The sequence below is a fragment of the Eriocheir sinensis genome, unplaced genomic scaffold, assembly GCF_024679095.1.
Source record: "Eriocheir sinensis breed Jianghai 21 unplaced genomic scaffold, ASM2467909v1 Scaffold144, whole genome shotgun sequence".
Classification (NCBI taxonomy): domain Eukaryota; kingdom Metazoa; phylum Arthropoda; class Malacostraca; order Decapoda; family Varunidae; genus Eriocheir; species Eriocheir sinensis.
In genome coordinates, this window is record NW_026110784.1 from 158,543 (window position 1) to 182,322 (window position 23,780).

The 23,780-nt window shown below is 42.3% G+C and overlaps 1 protein-coding gene, 1 long non-coding RNA gene and 1 pseudogene across 7 annotated transcripts in view; 1 reads left to right on the forward strand and 2 right to left on the reverse strand.

Moving 5' to 3' along the window:
* The window catches only part of LOC126990072 (neogenin-like), a 33,041-nt gene extending 12,050 nt beyond the window's left edge, over positions 1-20,991 (forward strand). For 2 of the 6 annotated variants that reach the window (XM_050848632.1, XM_050848634.1), the window contains exons 4-13: positions 4,362-4,547; positions 5,813-5,922; positions 6,702-6,845; positions 9,301-9,424; positions 12,447-12,560; positions 14,695-14,837; positions 17,009-17,157; positions 18,960-19,260; positions 19,431-19,652; positions 20,148-20,991. In XM_050848632.1, the coding sequence (XP_050704589.1) occupies positions 9,345-9,424; positions 12,447-12,560; positions 14,695-14,837; positions 17,009-17,157; positions 18,960-19,260; positions 19,431-19,492 (849 nt within the window). In that variant the 5' untranslated portion in view covers positions 4,362-4,547; positions 5,813-5,922; positions 6,702-6,845; positions 9,301-9,344 and the 3' untranslated portion in view covers positions 19,493-19,652; positions 20,148-20,991. Of the gene's footprint in view, positions 1-4,361; positions 4,548-5,812; positions 5,923-6,701; positions 6,846-8,722; positions 8,865-9,300; positions 9,425-12,446; positions 12,561-14,592; positions 14,838-17,008; positions 17,158-18,959; positions 19,261-19,430; positions 19,653-20,147 lie in introns of those variants that run through there. The other 4 variants (XM_050848635.1, XM_050848637.1, XM_050848636.1 and 1 more) reach the window with 4 other exon arrangements.
* Positions 7,481-8,860, reverse strand: LOC126990071 (signal transducer and activator of transcription 5A-like; annotated as a pseudogene).
* Positions 14,392-14,847, reverse strand: LOC126990073 (uncharacterized). The gene is made up of 2 exons (XR_007743983.1): positions 14,699-14,847; positions 14,392-14,596 (listed from the first exon to the last, which is right to left on the reverse strand). It is a non-coding gene; the product is annotated as an uncharacterized LOC126990073 (long non-coding RNA).
* Positions 20,992-23,780: the final 2,789 nt, after the last annotated feature.

Here is a 23,780-nt window from a genome sequence, read left to right on the forward strand (position 1 = left end):
TCTTGAATTTGTAAGGCAATTTTTACTTCTTGAATTTGTAAGGCAATTTTTACTTCTTGAATTTGTAAGGCAATTTTTACTTATTGAATTTGTAAGGCAATTTTTACTTCTTGAATTTGTAAGGCAATTTTTACTTCTTGAATTTGTAAGGCAATTTTTACTTCTTGAATTTGTAAGGCAATTTTTACTTCTTGAATTTGTAAGGCAATTTTTACTACTTGAATTTGTAAGGCAATTTTTACTTCTTGAATTTGTAAGGCAATTTTTACTTCTTGAATTTGTAAGGCAATTTTACTTCTTGAATTGTAAGGCAATTTTACTTCTTGAATTTGTAAGGCAATTTTTACTTCTTGAATTTGTAAGGCAATTTTAACTTCGTGAATTTGTAAGGCAATTTTACTTCCTTGGTTGTAGGCAATTTTTACTTCCTGAATTTGTAAGGCAATTTTTACTTCCTGAATTTGTAAGGCAATTTTTACTTCCTGAATTTGTAAGGCAATTTTTACTTCTTGAATTTGTAAGGCAATTTTTACTTCTTGAATTTGTAAGGCAATTTTTACTTCCTGAATTTGTAAGGCAATTTTTACTTCTTGAATTTGTAAGGCAATTTTTACTTCCTGAATTTGTAAGGCAATTTTTACTACTTGATTTTGTAAGGCAATTTTTACTTCCTGAATTTGTAAGGCAATTTTTACTTCTTGAATTTGTAAGGCAATTTTTTACTTCTGAATTTGTGAGCAATTTTTACTTCCTGAATTTGTAAGGCAATTTTTACTTCCTGAATTTGTAAGGCAATTTTTACTTCCTGAATTTGTAAGGCAATTTTTACTTCCTGAATTTGTAAGGCAATTTTTACTTCCTGAATTTGTAAGGCAATTTTTACTTCCTGAATTTGTAAGGCAATTTTTACTTCCTGAATTTGTAAGGAAATTTTACTTACTTCTGAATTTGTAGGTTTTTACCTATTCTATGAATTTCTACGACAGTTTTTACTTATCTTTGAATTTCTATGACAATTTTTACTTATCTTTGAATCTCTACAACAATTTTTACTTATCTTTGAATTTCTACGGCAATTTTCACTTATCTTTGAATTTCTGCGACCATTTTTAGTTATCTTTGAATTTTAACTTCTTGAATCTGTATGTCAATTTTTACTGATCTCTGAATTCCTAGGGCAATTTTTACTTCTTGAATTTCTAGGGCAATTTTTACTTCTTGAATTTCTAGGGCAATTTTTACTTCTTGAATTTCTAGGGCAATTTTTATTTCTTGAATTTCTACAGCAATTTTTACTTATCTTTGAATTTCTACGGCAATTTTTACTTCTTGAATTTCTACGACAATTTTTACTTCTTGAATTTCTACGACAATTTTTACTTATCTTTGAACTTCTACGGCAATTTTTACTTCTTGAATTTCTACGGCAATATTTACTTATCTTTGAATTTCTACAGCAATTTTTACTTATCTTTGAATTTCTACGGCAATTTTTACTTATCTTTGAATTTCTAAGACAATTTTTACTTATCTTTGAATTTCTAAGACAATTTTTACTTATCTTTGAATTTCTACAGCAATTTTTACTTATCTTTGAATTTCTACAGCAATTTTTACTTATCTTTGAATTTCTACGACAATTTTTACTTCTCTTTGAATTTCTACAGCAATTTTTACTTATCTTTGAATTTCTACGGCAATTTTTACTTATCTTTGAATTTCTAAGACAATTTTTACTTATCTTTGAATTTCTACAGCAATTTTTACTTATCTTTGAATTTCTAAGGCAATTTTTACTTCTTGAATTTCTACAGCAATTTTTACGTATCTTTGAATTTCTACGGCAATTTTTACTTATCTTTGAATTTCTACAGCAATTTTTACTTCTTGAATTTCTACAGCAATTTTTACTTATCTTTGAATTTCTACGGCAATTTTTACTTATCTTTGAATTTCTACGGCAATTTTTACTTCTTGAATTTCTACGGCAATTTTTACTTATCTTTGAATTTCTACGGCAATTTTTACTTATCTTTGAATTTCTACGACAATTTTTACTTCTTGAATTTCTAGGGCAATTTTTACTTCTTGAATTTCTAGGGCAATTTTTACTTATCTTTGAATTTCTACGGCAATTTTTACTTATCTTTGAATTTCTACGACAATTTTTACTTCTTGAATTTCTAGGGCAATTTTTACTTATCTTTGAATTTCTACGGCAATTTTTACTTCTTGAATTTCTACGGCAATTTTTACTTATCTTTGAATTTCTACGGCAATTTTTACTTCTTGAATTTCTACGGCAATTTTTACTTATCTTTGAATTTCTACGGAAATTTTTACTTCTTGAATTTCTATGGCAATTTTTACTTTTTGAATTTCTACGACAATTTTTACTTATCTTTGAATTTCTAGGGCAATTTTTACTTCTTGAATTTCTACGGCAATTTTTACTTCTTGAATTTCTACGGCAATTTTTACTTATCTTTGAATTTCTACGGCAATTTTTACTTATCTTTGAATTTCTACGGCAATTTTTACTTCTTGAATTTCTACGGCAATTTTTACTTATCTTTGAATTTCTACGGCAATTTTTACTTATCTTTGAATTTCTACGGCAATTTTTACTTATCTTTGAATTTCTACGGCAATTTTTACTTATCTTTGAATTTCTACGGCAATTTTTACTTATCTTTGAATTTCTACGGCAATTTTTACTTCTTGAATTTCTACGGCAATTTTTACTTCTTGAATTTCTACGACAATTTTTACTTATCTTTGAATTTCTACGGCAATTTTTACTTCTTGAATTTCTACGGCAATTTTTACTTCTTGAATTTCTACGGCAATTTTTACTTCTTGAATTTCTACGGCAATTTTTACTTCTTGAATTTCTACGGCAATTTTTACTTATCTTTGAATTTCTACGACAATTTTTACTTATCTCTGAATCTCTACGACAATTTTTACTTATCTCTGAATTTCTACGCCAATTTTTACTTATCTCTGAATTTCTGCGACAATTTTTACTTCTTGAATTTCTACGGCAATTTTTACTTATCTCTGAATTTCTGCAACAATATTTACTTCTTGAATTTCTACGGCAATTTTTACTTATCTTTGAATTTCTATGACAATTTTTACTTATCTCTGAATTTCTACGACAATTTTTACTTCTTGAATTTTTACTGCAATTTTTACTTCTTGAATTTCTATGGAAAATTTTACTTATCTTTGAATTTCTACAGCAATTTTTACTTCTTGAATTTCTACGGCAATTTTTACTTATCTTTGAATTTCTACGGCAATTTTTACTTCTTGAATTTCTACGGCAATTTTTACTTATCTTTGAATTTCTAAGGCAATTTTTACTTATCTTTAAATTTCTACGGCAATTTTTACTTATCTTTGAATTTCTACGGCAATTTTTACTTATCTCTGAATTTCTACGGCAATTTTTACTTCTTGAATTTCTACGGCAATTTTTACTTATCTTTGAATTTCTACGGCAATTTTTACTTATCTTTGAATTTCTACGGCAATTTTTACTTATCTTTGAATTTCTACGGCAATTTTAACTTATCTTTGAATTTCTACTGCAATTTTTACTTATATTTGAATTTCTATGACAATTTTTTCTTATCTTGGAATTTCTACGGCAATTTTTACTTATCTTGGAATTTCTACGGCAATTTTTACTTATCTTGGAATTTCTACGGCAATTTTCACGTATTTCTGAATTTCTACGGCAATTTTTACTTATCTTTGAATTTCTACGGCAATTTTTACTTATCTCTGAATTTCTACGGCAATTTTTACTTCTTGAATTTCTACGGCAATTTTTACTTATCTTTGAATTTCTACGGCAATTTTTACTTATCTTTGAATTTCTACGGCAATTTTTACTTATCTTTGAATTTCTACTGCAATTTTTACTTATCTTTGAATTTCTAAGGCAATTTTTACTTCTTGAATTTCTACGGCAATTTTTACTTATCTTTGAATTTCTAAGGCAATTTTTACTTATCTTTGAATTTCTATGGCAATTTTTACTTCTTGAATTTCTACGGCAATTTTTACTTATCTTTGAATTTCTACGGCAACTTTTACTTCTTGAATTTCTACGGCAATTTTTACTTATCTTTGAATTTCTACGACAATTTTTACTTATCTTTGAATTCCTACGACAATTTTAACTCCTTGAATCTCTATGTCAATTTTTACTTATCTCTGAATTTCTACAGCAATTTTTACTTCGTGAATTTCTACAGCAATTTTTACTTCGTGAATTTCTAGGGCAATTTCCCCCGTTCCTTTCCTGCTCAGCTTCTTCTCCCCCTAACCAAGCCTTGTGTCCGCAGAGCCTGGACTACGACACGTGCGTCAACTCTGCCTGGCTGGACGAGGAGCGCACGCATGGCTGCACGTTTGTGGGAAGAAGGACACAGCGCGTTGGCTGGTGGTGCTGCTCACGATTCTTGTTGTGTGTGAGATTGCCATTGCCATCAAGTCACTCTCCAAATGCAAATACTCCTGGCTCCAGATGTGTATCCTTGCTGCTGCTGCTGGTGTGTGGGGTGGGGGGGACGGGTAGGCTAGGCTAGGTTGGGAAGGGGGACAGAAGGGGGGTGCTGTAGGCTGGGTTAGGTGTGGGAGTTTGGCTAGGCTAGGTTGGGAAGGGAGATGGGTTAGGCTGGTTTAGGTGTGGGAGCTTGGCTAGGCTAGGTTGGGAAGGGGGATGGGTTTGGCTGGGTTAGGTGTGGGAGCTTGGCTAGGCTAGGTTGGGAAGGGGGACAGAAGGGGGATGGGTAAGGTGTGGGAGCTTGGCTAGGCTAGGTTGGGAAGGAAAGGGGAGGATGGGATACACTTGGCTAGGTTAGCTGTGGCAAGTATGTTAGGTTAGGTAAGGGGAGTGAGGGGATGGGAAAGATTAAAGATGCTGGTTACTCTTGCATTAGGGATTTGGACAGCATAGGGATGAGCTAGAGTAGAAAGAAAGTTTGCAGGATGGGTCAGGCCAGGCTGGGTTAGGTTAGGAATGGGATGTTAGAATGAAGATGCTGGTTCACTCTGTATGGAGTACGCATCTCATGTGTGGGGGGGTCCACTCACACAGCTCTCCTTGACAGAGTGGAGTCAAAGGCTCTTCGTCTCATCAGCTCTCCTCCTCATACTGATAGTCTTTTACCTCTCAAATTCCTCCGCCATGTTGCCTCTCTTTCTATCTTCTATCGATATTTTCATGCTGACTGCTCTTCTGAACTTGCTAACTGCATGCCTCCCCCCCTTCCGCGGCCCCGCTGCACACGACTTTCTACTCATACTCATCCCTATACTGTCCGAACCCCTTATGCAAGAGTCAACCAGCATCTTCACTCCTTCATCCCTCACGCTGGTAAACTCTGGAACAATCTTCCTTCATCTGTATTTCCTCCTGCCTACGACTTGAACTCTTTCAAGAGGAGGGTATCAGGACACCTCTCCTCCCGAAATTGACCTCTCGTTTTGGACACTCCTTTGACCTCTGTTCAGGAGCAGTGAGTAGCGGGCTTTTTTTTTTTTTTTTAACGCCCTTAAACTGTCACCTTAGCTGTAAAAAAAAAAAAAATAAGGGATTTGGACAGCATCGGGATGAGCTTGAGTAGAACGGAAGTTTGAAGGCTGGGTCAAGCCAGGCTGGGTCAGGTGTGGCATCTTTGGATAGGTTAGGACGGGGAGTGGAGAGTGATGAAAAGAATTATGATGCTAGTAAATGATTAACAAATGAATACTGTCTTAAGTTTCCTACCAACTTTCCTTAGCCGGGCCTCAGACAGTGAGTGCCGGGTGCAGCAGGAGGCGCTAACTCTCCCCTACCCGCTGTTTGTCGCGCTGAACATTGGCCCGGCGCTTGTGGCTGCCTTCCTTGGCTCTTATGTGGAGGTGAGTGTGTCCGGATATGCCTTGTTGGAGTAGACACAAGTTGAGTTAAGTCTTGTGTTGATCTTTTGAGTTTAATGTGAGGGTTTGTGTGTCTGTATTTCTCTGTTTTACACTAACTCATCCCTGTGCTGCCAAATCCCGTATGCAAGAGTTAACCAGCTTCTTCATTCTTTCCTGCCCTTATTAAACCAACCAATCCCACTGTCCCCTCCTCTTCCTAACCTAACTCAGCCCCCCACACCTAACCCAGCCTAGCCTGACCCATCCTGCAAACTTTTTTTCTACTCTACCTCATCCCTATGCTGTCCAAATCCCTTATGCAAGAGTTGACCAGCTTCCTCACTCTCACCCCCTTCCTAACCTAACCCAGCCCCCCCCACACCTAAGCTAGCCTGGCCTGACCCATCCTACAAACTTTTTCTACTCTAGCTCATCTCAATGCTGTCCAAATCCCTTATGCAAGAGTTAACTGGCTTCTTCATTCTTTCACCCCCTTTCTAACCTAACCCAGCCTGGCCTGACCCATCCTACAAACTCTTTCTACTTTAGCTCTTCCCTATGCTGTCCAAGTCCCTTATGCAAGAGTAAGCAGCTTCTTCATTCCTTCATCCCCTTGCAGCAGTACACAGGCTTTGAGTCAATGCTGTGTGATGCTGTTGCTCTCATGTGCCCAGCGATATCAAAAAGTAAGAAAACGTCACTAGCTCTGAAGCCACTATTTTGGGGACCATTCTGCGGCCCTCACTGACACTCCTTCCCTCCTCCCCTCCGCCTCACAGCCCGTGGCTGCCGGCAGTGGCATCCCGCAGGTCAAGTGTTACCTGAATGGCGCCAAGGTGTCCCGTGTGGTGAGGATCAAGACCCTGATGAGCAAGGCCGTGGGGGTGACCTTCTCTGTGCTGGGAGGCCGGGTCGTGGGAAAGGTGGGTGACTGAGCCGCAGAGAGAGAGAGAGAGTGTGTGTGTGTGTGTGTGTGTGTGTGTGTGTGTGTAAGTGGATGAATGGAAAGTCTCAGTTGAGTGTTCCTGATAGCAGACTAGCTCCATGGGTTGAGGCCAAAGGTCAAGTGATCCTTTCAGGTACCTGCAAATCATACTTAATTTCTTCCTAAACAAGAGCAAAGTGTTAAACCTGGCCCACAGAATTTTGTTAATTATTATTATTATTATTATTATTATTATTATTATTATTATTATTATTATTATTATTAAAAAATGGGATTGCAGCACTTATGAGCCTCCATCGGCACACTTGTATTCATATTAGCTAATACAACACCCAAAAGGAACTCCTACAAACACTGATAAACATTTACTAGGTTTATGACAGACAAATATGAGAAGATTTCTGTACTGTTTCTTAACATCCATTAGTTGTGAACAGCATGCAAATAATATTTTCCACCACGGACAAGTGTCCACTTTTCCAGTCAGTCCCTGTCTGTCACGCTGCCAAACACTGAGGACCACATGGAGGCTGAGAAGTCTGTGTCTGGCAGGCTTTCCAGGGTGTCAGGATAATCAGCAGGGTTGTTGTCGGGTAGTTGTGGAGACACATTGTCACTCCTATATTAAAACATTTTGTTAACCAAGTTCACATATTTGGCAAGGCTTTCCTAGGAGTTGTGAGCATTTCCAGGGGTGGTTTTATGAGCCCGGTGGTAGTTTGATCCTTCTTCTGTAGCATGAACCTTAAAAAACACTCATTAGAACCTGATTGACCCCCTCTTTGACCTTCAGAAATAGCCGATGTGAGAAGCCAAAGTGTCTTATAATACCGAGCACAATGAGATGGCTTGGTGCTCACAGGAGGTGGATCTACGGCATCATGCCTTGGATACATTGCTTGTGGAGCACTGGGCTAGGATTCCCCTGACGTGCCCTGCTGCTGGGATGTTAAGAATTAGACGAGGCTTGACACACCCATTGTTGGCTGTGGTGTAGTACTTGCTGCTCTTTAGGTTCAGGTACAGGACGAATTGAAGGTCTGCTAGAGCACATGCCCCAGACTGTACCTTACCACCTCACCCAGCGGACAAAGGAGTTACTGGTACAAGGCTGAAGCAGGAATACCTGCCTCTGAACACAGTCTTTAGTGGTGTCTTCCATGCCATATTGCCTCCCCCAACTTCTGAGTCAGAGAAGCGCAGGAGCCCTAGGTTTGGAGTTTTGTATCATTTCCTCAGCCTGCGGGTGTCCCACAAAGCCCAAAGCTCTAAGGCTGTGCTCCTTGGTGACCTTCAAAGAACCACTCCCAAAAAGTTAAGTTCCGTCCTGACAGAGGCTCCTTGCAGAACCATGACCATGACATGTTAGTGAAATCTTGTACTTGAGAACTCCTGAATGCCTTTCCAGCTAAGAACTTTAGGTTGTCTTCTGTCAAGCCTCTTCCTGTGGCAGATTGGAATTTGGCATCAAACACGTCCAAAACCTGTGGCCATGGAACCTTCTGAGGCAGTGTGTGCGCCCTTGCTTGGCAAATGCATCATCCCAGCAGACTGTGGGCCAAGCATGAGGCTCCTGGCTGCCATGAACACTGCAGGCAGTGACACACTTGGAACACCACCTCACCAACACTGAACTGTGCCTGGAAGAGTAGGGAAAACTTGTCATCCAGAACTGAGTCCGCGCCCTTCTTCTCAGCTCTCTTTATTTTCATGTCTCAGAAACTAAGGGAGAGCTGCCTTGAGCCCTGGTGATGCTCCATGCTGCCAGTATTGTTGAGAATTTCCCCTGACATTTCAGCTTTGCTCATTGTTGAGGAGAGCATTGGCCGGGGCCTCACTCATGATGGGCAGCCTCACCTGAGGTGGGTCGTGGTCACTTGCCACCCACCACTAGACGCACACTTGATGAGAATCTGGTGTTTGGCTTCATGACGTGATGTTTGTTCAGTACTGGAGAGCAAAGGACTCACTCCTGTTCTTGACACAACTGCCTGAGGTAATCTGATGTTTCTTGGGGCGGCGAGGCAGGATGTGTGTGTGTGTGTGTGTGTGTGTGTGTGTGTGTGTGTGTGTGTGTGTGTGTGTGTGTGTGTGTGTGTGTATTTACCTAGTTTTGTGTGTGTGAGAGAGAGAGAGAATATTCCATATCATAGTTTATACTTTTTAGTTAAATTTTTTTCAGATTAATCTTATATATATATATATATATATATATATATATATATATATATATATATATATAGAGAGAGAGAGAGAGAGAGAGATAATAGATAGATAGATAGATAGATAGATAGATATATTATTTTTTTGTGTGTGTGTGAGATCTTGTTATTAAAGCAGCGTAGTGTCCACAGGTATTAAACTTGGCCCTTCCTGGCCATTTATTTACCAGTGGTATTTGCTGGAAATCACCTCCATTCTTTTTTCCATAGGTCAGGTCGTGGGCAAGGTCTGTGGCCGTGAGCTGACCACCAAGATGCTGCTGCCCACGGTGCCGGCCATGGCCAAGGGCAGGGTGGCCAGGACTACAGATGATGGGCCACTCCTAGACAAAGAGTAAGAGGGAGCATGAAGGGCTGCAAGGGTTTGTTCAGGATGGAAGGCGAGGGAGAGAGAGAGTGAAGGGAAGGGAAGGACAGCTTAGGGAAGACTAACACAGGAAGATCAAAGAGAAGGATATCATGTGTGTGTGTGTGTGTGTGTGTGTGTGTGTGTGTGTGTGTGTGTATTTACCTAGTTGTAGTTTTACAGGCCTGGGCTTTACGCTGGTGTGGTCCCGTCTCCGTATCTACACTCATCCAACTTTTCCTTAGCACACTCCTCGCCAATACTACATCCTCACTTAGTCTGTTCCAAAGCTCTATATTTCTTTGCAGGAAGCTATATTTCTTTGTGTCTCTCAAGCATCTTCCTTTCCTCAATTTTTTACTGTCCTCTTGTGTTCCTGGCGGTAATTTCCTCTTTTAGTAGTAACTCCTCGTTGTCTACTTCTTACATTTTGTTCAATAATTTGTAGGTTTGTATTAGGTCTCCCCTTTCTCTTCTTTGTTCTAGTGTTGGTAGGTCCATTTCCTTTAGTCTTTCCTCATGTGTCAATCCCTCCAGCTCTGGAACCATTTTTGTATTCTTTCTAGTTTCTTTATGTGTTTCTTCTTATGGGGAGACCACACTGCCTCTGCAATTCCAACTTTGGTCTGGTCATGGTGATAATTAACCTTCTCATCCTATCCATGTAGTGGAATGCTAATCCTATATTTCTCACCATGTTATACGTATCACCGAATATCCGATTAACATGACTCTCTGGCTGTTTGTTATCTTGCATTGTTACTCCCAGATTTCTCTCTTCGTGTACTTTCTTTAATGTTTCACCATCTTCCATTTTATATGTCCATTTTGGTCTTCCTTCTCTTTTTCCCATTTCCATAACATGACATTTTTTTCACATTGAATTTCATCTCCCATTCCATAGTCCACTTCCAAATCTTGTTTAGGTCTTCTTGCAGAATTACAGTCTTTATTGTTTCTTACATGTGTGTGGGTGTGGGTGTGGGTGTGGATGTGGGTGTGTCTGTCTGTCTGTGTGTGTGTGTGTGTGTGTGTGTGTGTGTAATTCACCTCTTGGTCTGCTGCGGGTCTCTCTCGAGACAGCCAGCCGTTCCCCTACGGAGGAACACAGAGCTCATGGTACTGATCTTTGGGTAGGACTGAGACCACTCACACACAACACACCGCGACAACGAGGTCACAACTCCTTGCCTGACGTCGCGTACCTACTCACTGCTAGGTGAACAGGGGCTACACGTGAAAGAAGATAAACCCAACTTATCTTCACCCGGCTGGGGAATTGAACCCCGGTCCTTCTGGTTGTGAGCCAGACGCTCTACCTCTGAGCTACCGGGCCGTGTGGGTGTGTGTGTTTATGTGTGTGTGTGTGTGTGTGTGTGTGTGTGTGTGTGTGTGTGTGTATTTACCTAGTTGTGACAGGAAAAGAGCTACCCTCGCGCTGTCCCGTCTCCATATCCTCTTATCCAACTTTTTCTTAAAATCATGAATGCTTCTTGCACAAACCACCTCCTCCTCCAGTCCATTCCACAGCTCAATGCTTCTGTTTGGGAAGCTAAACTTTTTCACATCTCGCCTACACGTGGTCGCCCTCAACTCTCCATGTTCTCTCGTTTCTCTCTCGCTCCACACACACAGGTTCTCTCTGTCCAGATTCTCCACCCCACTCGCCACCCTGTACACCGCTATCAGGTCTCCTCTCTCTCTCTCTTCTTCTCTCCAGGGTTGTGAGCCCCATGCTATTGAGTCTCTCCTCGTAAGTCCGATCACTAAGTTCCAGTACTACCTTAGTTGCCACTCTCTGCACTCTTTCCAGCTTTCTTATGTTCTTCTTTTCGTGAGGAGACCAGACCACTGCTGCATACTCCAACCTTGGCCTTATCATTGTAACTATTATTTTCTTCATCATCTCCTCGTCCAAAATACACAAATGCTGTCCTTATGTTATCCTGTTGATGTGTTTGTCCGGTGACATGTTCTCTGAGACAGTCACTCCCAAATCTTTTTCTTCCATTCCTCTGCATATTATCTCACTTCCCATCTTATAATTGTATTCACATCTTCTACCACTCCTACCAAACTCTTTTTTTTTACATATCCCAAGGTTGTTCTATCTGCCATGTACCACTCCACTCCCATATTTTGTCCAGGTCCCTCTGCAATGCCTCACAGTCCTTCACATCATTGACTCGTCTCAATAGCTTTGCATCATCTGCAAACAAACTCACATAGCTGGTCACTCCCTCCACCATATCATTTATATAAACAGCAAACATTATTGGCGCCAGCACTGAACCTTGTGGGACCCCACTCCTCACTGGGCACCAGTTGGAAACCTTGTCCTTGATTATTGTCCTCATTTCCCTGTTAGTTAGAAATGTGTGTGTGTGTGTGTGTGTGTGTGTGTGTGTGTGTGTGTGTGTGTGTAATTCACCATGATCTCATCACACAATAGACTCAGGATTGTCCGTCACTACCTTCCCCGAGAAGGCATGAAGCTCATAAGTGACAGATCTCTGCATAGAGTTTAGAGCCCCCCCTGGGGAGGAAGGGCACAGCCCCCGTTGATACGTGATACCCATTCAGTGGTGGGTGTAGAGGAGACTCAGGTTAGGGGAGGCTGCCCATGGTGCCCACTCTGGCCAGGACTCGGCCCTGGAGAGAGCCCTGAGCTGGTCAGCCAGTCTGTGGGCAGTGCTGAGCCTTACTCCCCAGCCTCGTGGCTCAAGAGGCAGGAAATGGAGAATTCTGGACTAGTTTCATATACATTAAAAAGTGGTTATGCTACTAAGTATCTCTGTAGTATCTTGTACAGGTAAGGTGTCCTTAGTTTTCAAGGCATTACAATAAAACTCAACATCAGCTGTTTGCCTTAGTAACAACAAGGAAGAATGGTTTTGCTGCATGTGATGAACCTGTAAATATTCCCACAAGCAGTGTATGGCATGACAAATAGCATTGACCAATTCCCTGCCCGGCTGACAAGACTCATGCTTGGTTTCTCTCCTCACAGGCGGCGGGGAAGAGGATGGTTAAGACACCTTGTGCATGTTAATACTCTCTCATACTTGTGCCAAGGCCTAACACTGTGTGGCCAACACTCTCAGCAGGGGCTTTGTCTTGTGATGTATGTTGTTCATTTTGTATTTTATTCTTTGTAGCTGTGTGAACTGCCTTAAAGTGAGTATTTATGCTCACTTTCATGACAAGAAAATGTTTTATGTTGCTGGCTGCCACAGGCTCTATACAATCATGAGTTGTTCATCAATCCACAGGAATATTTTATTGGCTTTACATTTTTTACATTATAGTTTGCTGGAATGTTCTCTTCCCTGCCTGGTGCTCAGCCTTCATCATTTCAGAGGCTGACTGATTGAGGGAAGGAAGTGGGTACTGAATTCAGTACTGTTTGCTGTTGACACGGTGCTCATTGCAGAAAATGAAAGTGACCTACAAAACTTGGTCACTGTTTTTGACAGTGTCTGTAACAAGAGCAAGAGAAAGCTGAAAGTAAATGTCAACAAAAGTAAAGTGATGGTTTCTGAAAAGTGAGGTTGTAGATTTTGTATGCCCATATAGAGTGGAATTGAATGTGAAAAGAATGCAAAATAATTTTGAATTTTGAAGAACACAAAGACACAAAGGAAGAACAAACAACAGCAGACCTGCTGGTCCTTACGAGGCTGTTTGTGACAAGCTACACTAACTATCTAATCAAAGGTGGAAGATGAAGGACAGCAAAGGCGAAGGCTCTTCCCCACCCCCCCATTCCCTCCAGCCAAACCTGGCAGGAAATGAAAAAGAACCATGCAGCATGGAAAAACTGCATGGAAATTATGTAGGAAAGAGGAAAGAACTACCATTACTGCTACCACTAACCGGGCGATAAAAGCGGACAAGGACACCAGTATTCGAAATAACTTAACGTTATTACGACAATGAGTAATATCTTAGTTTCTGGTTGGATTCAAAACACTTGTCTAATCTATTATTGAAGGCCATAACTGTTGTACTATCAACGACATCACAGGGTAGAGAGTTCCAACCTTAACAACTCGATTGAAGAAGTGTTTAGCTTCGTGTGACGAGAATCTTTTACCACTTATCTTCAAATTGTGATTTCTTCTTGTTCTATTTTGATCGATCAACTGTAAAGTAATCTTCCGCATTAAATGATGAAGGTCAATGAGTTTAAGTACCTTGGATCAGTTATGTGCAAGCATGGTGGTACGGAGGGAGAGATAAGAGAAAGGGCATTGCAAGGAAGAAGGGTGGTAGGGTCTTTGGGACGAATCATGAATGGCAGAAGTGTGAGCATGGAGGTAAAGAGGGATTTGAGAGATACAATAATAGTACCAACCCTCACATATGAAACGTGGGCCTGGAATGAAAGTCAGAGATCTAGAGTGCAGGCAGTGGAAATGACTTATTTGAGGAGTGCTTGTGGTATGAGTAGATTGGATGGAATGAGTAATGAAAGTGTGTACGAGCGTTTTGGAATGTGTCACAGGGGTGAAGGGAAGAAGTGTGGAGTGGTGGAAGAAGTGAAGCGACAGACCTTAAAGTGGTTTGGCCACATGGAGCGAATGGAGGAGAGTAAGATGACCAGAAGGGTGTATGTGAGTGAGATAGAGGGAGGGAATGCTGGAGGACGACCTCCTGTGAAATGGAGTGATAGGGTGCAAGAGTACGTTAGGAAGAGGGGGGGAATATCTTTGAGAAACTTTGAGCAGGCAAGGAGGGAGTGTCTGGATAGAGAAAGGTGGAAGCTCTTCTGCCGTCGCCATCCCCTGCTGGGAGCTCCATGGAGCAGGCGTCGATGAAATGATGATGATGACTGAGAGGGGTATTTTGATGTGTCTTGAGAGCTTGGATAACAGTGACTGAGGGAGAGATTTCAGAATCAAATAAATATATACCCATTACTTTTTTTTTAGTGTGTGTGTGTGTGTGTGTGTGTGTGTGTGTGTGTGTGTGTGTTGCAGTTATTGCTGTATATAAGGTAAGTGTTGCAGCAGGCTTATTGTAATGGACTGTTTTTGTTGGTATTTATTTTTTCCCTTGAGCTGCTTCCTCTACTGTAAAAAAAGAAAAATTGTGACAAACAGCAATTAGATACAAAACTCACTTGCTTACCGTACCTTTCTGCCTTTCCTCAGGGACCTGGACACACTGTTCTGCGGCACCAGCAGCAGCAGCCTGCACATCCATGGCCTGCAGGAGGAGGACGAGGGGACGTACAGGTGCCGGGCGGAGAACAGGGACCTGGACACACTGTTCTGCGGCACCAGCAGCAGCAGCCTGCACATCCATGGCCTGCAGGAGGAGGACGAGGGGACGTACAGGTGCCGGGCGGAGAACAGGGAGGACTCGCTCGACGCCGTGGCCCACATACAGGTCCAAGGTGAGACAAAACTATGACATATATATTTTTTTACAGCAATGAAAGCGTTCAAAGGCAAAAAAACAATGAAAACAATAAAGCACTGCTCCTATAAAGAAAAAAATGAGAGGTTAATATTGGGTGTAGAGGTCATAGGCAGGAGGAAATACAGACACATGATGGCTGTTCCAGAGTTTACCAGTGAAAGGGATGAAAGAATGAAGATGCTGGTTAACTCTTGTGCTTTGTGTGAATAAAGTTTGGCATGGTAAAAATCTTAGTGATTGTGAATTATATGTTTGTCATAGGGGATGAAGTCGTGAAATGGATGGTCAAGATATGTGAAGTAGCATGGTGGGGGGGCAGCAGACTGGACGAAAGCCATCACTGTCCCAGTTTACAAGGCGAAGGGCAGGAGAGGGGAATGTGGGAGCTATAGAGGTATAGGTCTCCTGAGTATACCCGGAAAGGTATATGGAAAAATCATAATAGAGAGGGTGCAAAGACTTACAGAAGAGAAAATCAGTGAAGAACAAGGAGGCTTCAGGAAGGGAAGGGGATGTGTGGATCAGATATTTGCCTTCAGGATGGAAGTAGAAAAAATAATAGTAAAAGGAAAGAAACTATACGCTGCCTTCATGAATATGGAAAAAGCTAGAGCTAATACAGTCTCTCTATATGATGATGCATCTGCATGTGTCAAAATTACTGGAGAAACAAGTGAACATTTTGAGATAAAAGTGGGCTTAAGACAAGGGTGCGTCATGTCACCAGGGTTATTCAACATTTATATGGATGGTGTCATTAGAGAAATGAAGGGCAAAGTTGGAGAAGATGGAGTAAGACTGTTCGATGAGGGAAGGAAGTGGGTACTGAATTCGATACTGTTTGCTGATGACACGGTGCTCATTGCAGAAAATGAAAGTGACCTACAAAATTTGGTCAGTGTTTTGATAGTGTCTGTAACAGGAGAAAGCTGAAAGTAAATGTCAACAGAAGTGAAGTGATGGTTTGTGAGCGAAATAGAAGTGAGGTTGTAGATTTTGTATGCCCATATAGAGTGAGAATTTAATGTGAAAAAGAATGCAAAATAATTTTGAATGGTGAAGAAATGGAGGAGGTCAATGAGTTTAAGTATCTTGGATCAGTTATGTGTAAGCATGGTGGTATGGAGGGAGAGATAAGAGAAAGGGCATTGCAAGGAAGAAGGGTGGTAGGGTCTTTGGGACGAATCATGAATGGCAGAAGTGTGAGCATGGAGGTAAAGAGGGATTTGAGAAATACAATAATAGTACCAACCCTCACATATGCAAGTGAAACGTGGGCCTGGAATGAAAGTCAGAGGTCTAGAGTGCAGGCAGTGGAAATGAGTTATTTGAGGAGTGCTTGTGGTGTGAGTAGAATGGATGGAATGAGTAATGAAAGTGTGTAGGAGCATTTTGGAATGTGTCACAGGGGTGAAGGGAAGAAGTGTGGAGTGGTGGAAGAAGTGAAGCGACAGACTTTAAAGTGGTTTGGCCACATGGAGCGAATGGAGGAGAGTAAGATGACCAGAAGGGTGTATGTGAGTGAGATAGAGGGAGGGAATGCTAGAGGACGACCTCCAGTGAAATGGAGGGATAGGGTGCAAGAGTACGTTGGGGAGAGGGGGGCAAAATCTTTGAGAAACTTTGAGCAGGCAAGGAGGGAGTGTCTGGATAGAGAAAGATGGAAGCTCTTCTGCCATGGCCATCCCCTGCTGGGAGCTCCTAGGAGCAGGCATCCAGGAAATGATGATCATATGTTTGTCTCCGTTACTAGTATTGAAAATGGTATAAGAAAGACTATTCATATCTTTGTGGTTTGAGTATATAAAGTTTGGCATTGTGAAAGGTTAGCATTTGCCAGTTATCGTTAAGTTAGGTTAGGTTAGATGTTTGTCTCAGTACTAAAGTGTTTTCAGTGATATAACAAAGACTGCATATTTTTTTGTGATTTGTGTGGATAAATTTTGCCATTGTAAAAATCTTAAGTGTTTGTCAATCATTAAGTTCCTCTCAGTTACTAGAGTGGTAAAAATGTTGAAAATGGAATAACAAAGACTAGCAATATTTTTGCGGTTTGAGTGTATAAAGTTTGGCATAGTAAAAATCTTAGTGTTCTTCAGTCATCATGTTTCTCTCAGTTACTAAAGCTTGAAAATTGTGTGACAGTTGCTCCGAGGTTTCTGAGGCAGCCGGCCAACGCTCTCGCCTATGAGAAGGAGAACGTGGAGCTGGAGTGCAGCGTGTACGGCCAGCCAGAGCCCTCGCTCCACTGGCTCAAGAACGGCGAGCTGCTGGTGGAGACGGAATACCTTCAGGTGAGCCGGACTTCTGTGGCGGTGTGGAAATTTATCGCTGTTACAGGTTTAAAAGGACAGAGATATGTAGATTCATAAGATAGATAGATTGGTGGATACATACATACATACATACATACATAAGGGGAAAGGAATGTAAGGCCCTAAATCAGTGGTTCTTAACCTGGGGGGTGCACCCCTCTGAGGGGGAGCACAGTAATTTCCAGGGGGGGTGCGAGCCCTAGGGGAAAACTAGGAATTTCTCTAATTATATTTGCTATTCTCTTACCAAGAGCGTGGGCTAATATTGAGAAGTTTATGAACAAATGCAAAAGTATCGCCATTACTTCAGTTTCCTGTAGTCTACTTAGGGCTTGCCAGTTTCTTTAACATCTGTAAGGAAATTTTATTGCTAGATGCAAGGGGGCGTGGAGGGAAGGACTACTTCCTGGAAGGGGCGGGGAAGTAAAAAGGTTAAGAACCACTGCTCTAAATGGATGCATAAGGTATGTAAAGAGATACATTAGAATCCATAAGGTTCCATGCATAAGGTTCTAAAGAGATAAGTAAAGGAAAAGGGATACAAGGTTCTAAGTAGATACATAAGGGATTTCAGTAGATAAGGGATATAAGGCTCTATGCAGGGAGATAAATATAAGTCTGTCAATAGCTACACAAAACACAGCTGTGTTGTGTTAGGTGTGTGTAATGCCAAGCCTCCCTGTAGAATGTGAGCGGCAACAACCTGCAGATCCTTGGCCTGGTGCGCCAGGAGTACTCCAGGATGTACCAGTGTGTGGCGCACAGCTCGCCGGGGACGCCCAGCTGTGTGTCCTTGAGTCAAGTAAGCAGCGGTGCCGTGCGGGGCAGACACTGTTCACACTGTAGCCCTTTGTTTGCATTCATGAGTACTGATGTATTGTTGTCTGCATTGGACACAGGCAGTGACTAGTCCAGATAATTCCAGGTTGCTAATAAGCCCAGACGCAAACATTTACAAGGTTACTGAATGTATTCCAATGTTTCTGAGGGCAGCTGCAGCCGCTGGTACAGACGCTGCAGTTTTAAAAAGTGTACATTACCCAAGTTATTGATGTTGATGCATGTGATTTTCTTAGCATGGCTGTAAGCATAACCCTTTGTTGTGTTTATTATTCCTTGAAGACTGAATAAAATGCATAGATTACACTGTGGGCAAAGCACACGTCTCCAGTAATGTGTTCATATTTGATTGTCCTGAAGTTTGGAGATATCAAAGCCGGTGCTGAGAGTTACTGACTCACTAAAATGTGATTTACCCGAGAATGACTATTTTGTTGTGGTATTTTGATAATAAGTTGTCTGGGCTCACCTCCAGGGAGGAGCAGCATGCCACCACCCACGCACAAGGCAGGTCACAGACACAGTAAGTGGGGCAGCTCAGGCACACCACTACTACTACTACTCCTTGTTTTCAATACTTAGAATGTCTGCTCATTGTTGACACAGCTTGTTTACATCATTTGCCTTCTCTTGGTGTGGGCCTTGACAGTCACTGTGCCTACTAGTCTTTATGCTGTTCACAATAATTATTCCTGGGATACTCAGTCCTCTACAAGCAGGAAGGATCACTCAGGTCAGAACCAAAGGACACAACCTGGGAATATTTATTGCATAAAAAATTCAACACAATACTACTACTGTTAAGATGTATTTAGCAAATACAGAGTTATCCAACTGCCATTCCAGTGATTATAAAGAAATAATAACATTTTAGCGAGTACATATACAACATTTCATCAAAAGTAAGTAATTCACACATCACTTTCCTCCCTTCACTGCAGAGAACGCGTCCAGAACGTGAGTGCAGCTCCTCCAGCGAGGGACGGGATGAATACAAGACCCAGATCAGCGACCTAAGTCCCGGGAGTAACTACATGGTGCGGGTGGCGGCCCACACCTCCGGCGGCCTGGTGGGCGCCTCCATACACGAGGTGCGGGTGTTCACCAAGCCGGACCTGGACCTGCCCTCCGCCTCAGAGTCTGAAAGTTGTCTCCACCTCACCCACCAGTCTGGAGGCCACTTGGTCGCCGCCCGTACTGGCCAAAACGCCCATCACGGGATACACCATGTTCTATACGCAGGTGTGGACGGCCTTATAGAACTGTGTGCTAAATGTGGAGTCTCTGTTGCCTAACAAAAGTCTCCCCATATCCTTGTGTGTCATTAGTGACCTTCCTTTGAGTAGAGGGTGACCATAGCCGTGTGTTTGTACAAGTCCCAGTGTGTATCTTAACCATTGTCTCCCTTGTAGTTTTCTCCTCAGGTTGGGTCAGCAGAAGAACACGAAGTAAAGGTCACTGGTACGTCACATGACCTCCAAGGCCTGGACCAGTTCACTGAGCACAGCGTGTGGCTCACCGCCGTCAACAGTAATGGCGGGGGAGACGCCACCCCGGAGGTCACTGCCAGAACCTTCTCAGACGTGCCCTCAAAGGAGCCTCAGAATGTGAGCGTTGAGGCTGCCAGCTCAAGGGTGAGTTGTGGAAGGCTTCCAAGGCAAAGATACATTGTGAAACCTGTTTTAAATAGCTTTCTGCTCTGTTCGTTTCCTTCACATCATCTCTACCAGTTGCACAGTCATTGTTTCAGTATTTTACACCCTTGCACATTCATTATATTTGACCCGTCTGCTGCGATTGGCACGGATTTGGCCTTCACTGGTAGCCTGAAAACATTTACTCCCATGTCTTTCCCTGGCTCTGTGGTGGATAGTGGAGTGTATCCAATGTGGCATTGGTGCGCAGGATATCCCCTCCCAAGCTGCAGGACTTTACATTTTTCTCCACTGAATTGTAGCAGCCGGTTTGTGTTCCATTCCTGTAGCTTGGTGAGGTCTTCTGGTAGGAAATCCACAGTCAGGGGGTTAAGTTGAAGCATTCATGGCCTCACACAATGTTCAAACTTTTTAAGATTGTATTTTGATAATTTATCGTATAACTTTTTTCCCTCACACGGCCTTTCCCTTCAGAGCCTCATCATCTGCTGGGAGCCTCAGCTGGCCGAGCACCAGAATGGGATCATCACCAGCTGCAAGATCCGCTACAAAGAGCGCGGCGAGTCAGGTTCCTCCAAGACCAAAGCCACAGACGGAAACAGACGACTCTTTGCCCTCAAGAAAAGCACCACATACTCCATAAAGGTTTAACCCGTCTATAAGTTTAGCAGGTTTGGAGTTAAAGTCTTTGCTTAAATTGTCCTTTTACTGGTTTTGTGGTTTACACGGAGCGTGTGATGCGAACTCTATCGAGACGAAATGATGACTGCCCTCGGCAGCCGCACAAGCTATGTGCGTCATCGTTCGTTCATGAGGTTGCCTAGTCTAAGAGGATTTATACAGATAGAGGGAGAAGAAGTGGAAACGGATAGATATTTAGGAGTAATATTTACATGTTTACAATGCTCGGTCAGGCTAGCGTGGCGCCCACGCCACGATGAAAGTAAAACTCTATGTACAAGGATGGCCGGGCCAAATGAGGTATAGAAAGTATGAAGACGAGAAAGGAAGTACACAGTATAAGGGAATGGAAAAAAAAAATAATGAATGGGTTACAGGATTATAAGCCCATAAGGGACAAATAGCAGTTAAATGTAAGTTAAACAATTGTCACATGGGTACATTACCTAGAGTAATGGTGTATAAACAAATAAAGACAAGTGCACAAAAAAAAATTCCTAATATCTAAACTCCCGGGAGAATGAGCTATTAACGAAATATAATATGAGAAATAATATATAATAGAAAATACTATCATGATCATGTATTAAATGGTATGGTTATACATACATGGTTTAGTTAAGTTAAAATATGGAAGAAAAAAAAATGGTGGTATATGGATATATAGGTGTATATAGAAATGGCAAATAGATACATATCACAGAGGACTTGCATGTTATTTAGTTATTGTAAAGAAATTATCCTGTCCTCGGGTTAGGGATAAATGGCATATGAAGATATTTATGCTCAATGAGAAAAAGATATTATAGGACAATGGGAACATGGTCTATGCCGTTGCTGGCTGTAAGGTGCGCTGGAGGATGGCTCGACGCAGGAAGGCGTAGCGGCGGTGGAAGACACAAATGAGTAGGGTAGCTAGGATCACAGTGAGCGTGAGTACTGTAGTCAGTGACGCGAGGATGGGGTATACAGTGTCGGGGCGAAGGTCTGGCCATATGGTGAGAGATGAAATGGGTTGTAGGGTGATGTTTGGTGCAATGAGTTTGGGTAAGGTGTCTCCTAGTGGGTGTAAGGGTTTGAGTTGTAGGGGTGAAAGGTTTGGTTGAGCAATAGATGGTTAGATTGTTTAGTTGTCAGGTTGTGGGATGTGAGACTGCAGGCCTCCAAGATGACAAAGGAGCCGTGGACAGCGGTGTTGCTAGGTCGGGATCCAGGGCAAGTGACTGTAAGAGCAATTGAATGATGGAAATAGAAGTACCGCCAGGGTTTCACTCTAAGGTGGAAGATGGTGGTATCCTCGACTGGGGTGAAAACACACAGAGATTCAATTGGGGAGTTTCTAACTAGACCCATCTCACAAGGATAAGTGCTGGTAGGCAAAAAGACGTACTGGTAAGCAGGGCAAAGGTACATCTGGAATCGGGTGATATGGCAATCATGAAAGTCAGCTGGAAAAGCAATGTGCATGAAATCTGATGAAACCAAGAGAGTGGTATGAGATGTAGATAGTTGGTAGATGGAAGAATTGACAACTGTAGGGAATGGATGAATGTGATAGATAGTGAACATATCTGGCGACCTAAAGGGTATATGCACTAAGATACCATCTGTAGTCAATGTTGCCTCCATGTAGGGATAATAATATTGAACCTGGGTCTCACTGAAAACAGGAGTTAAGCCTTTTTCTGTTCTGGCCCAATCAATGACATGCATAAGTTCGGTAGGGGTGAGAAGGGAAGGGGTTACAACACCATCTAACACGTCTCTGAGCAGTGTAAATGTGTCCTGCAGTACTAATTTAAAATTTGTGATTGCAAGGTAGACATTTGTGGATCCAATAGGATCATCCGGCAGACTGACAATGGAGTGGTATGTCTCTAGTAGGTTGTGCAATTTCTCCCTTGCTTCTGGAAAAGCCAGATCTTCGAGATGAGTAGCTAGATAATCATTTACGATTTGTTTATGATGATCACTCCGCAAGATCTCAGAGGGGGAGATGATCTCTGATTCCTGTACGCTACCTATGCGTTCAGGTAGAACTTCAAAGTCAACGACGCATGTCCCTTGACGGAACTTGCGTACGTATGGGGATGAGTTGTGCAATATTAGGAAGGTTTGACCACTTTTATCTACTTTGCAAAGTGCATCCTCCATAGTCATGGCTTTCATCTTCAAGCTCTCACTCATACAGATAGCCTCACATTCATCACTTATACCAGCAAGACGCATTTGAAGCATAGCTGATCCACGTCCTTCTAACGTGACGTCATTCGCCAGAACGCCGTGGACCCTTAAATGCTCTTGCGAAGAGGAAGAAGAGGGAGAGGGAGGTAATGTATTGGAGGATGATGCACTTTGTTCCTTAATAACATGCACTGCTGGAGATGAATTATCAACCAGTGACCGCTGGGCCACGCTAGAAAGATGAGTATATTCTCCATCGGCGGAGGGAGAAGTGCACAATAATGGCTTTGGGGCCGTGAGTGTCCTAATTGGTGTTTCATGTTGGTAAACACAATCTTCTGCTGGAGCTAGGGATAAGCAGTGTTCCGGTATAGATTGAAGACCCAAAAGAATATCACCTGGGATATTCAAACCATGACACACATGAAAGGTGGCTGTAATCGGGGACAGGGAGTTAGCCAACTGGATAGACAAGGGGGTGTGTCCAACTACTTTAAATGATGTGTCATCTAGTCCACTTAATTTTAGGCAGGGAGGTTCCAATACCAAGGTTGTCTTTGCGTCATGTAAGGCACGCAATGTTCCGATGTTTATGATATTGGGACATGCCCCTGTGTCCATGAAAACACTAATTTGGTGACCATTACACTGAGCAGGGACAGTCATGGCAAGGGAGGATTGGGGATAAAGAGCGAGGCGATGGTGTTTCATGGTAGTGGTTTCAACATCCGTAGGTTGGGTTTCAATGTCAAAATGAGCTGTGGATGTACTTGGTTTGTTTAAAGGTGTGCGGGTTGGGGGTGTTGTATGAATACCACACACCTGGTGTGATTTTGTACCTGAGCCTATGTTATTGCGGGAGACGTGGCGCGAGGCTTCCCCCGACGAGGTACCTCCCCGGGGCCTCGCGCGGCAATCCTTGGTGTTATGGCCTGATGTCTTATGGTAGGAACAATATTGATTTGACTGTTGGGTGTTGCTGCCGTACCAGCAATTACGTGTATGGTGTCCTGTGATTCTGCAGTTGTAACAATATTGAGTGTTATAGCCACGCCCGCGACCCCTGCCTCTTTTGTAAGGGCGGCGGCCGCAGGGTGTGGCAGAGCGGTTCCTAGGGGTCTGAGCTCCGGCCGGGAGCGACTTTGGGGACGCCCCTCTGAATGTTGACGCCCTCACCGCTGAGGATGTGGGTTCTGTTGGTGGCTCGTCCCGACAGGGACTGATGTGTTTGAAAAGGGTTCT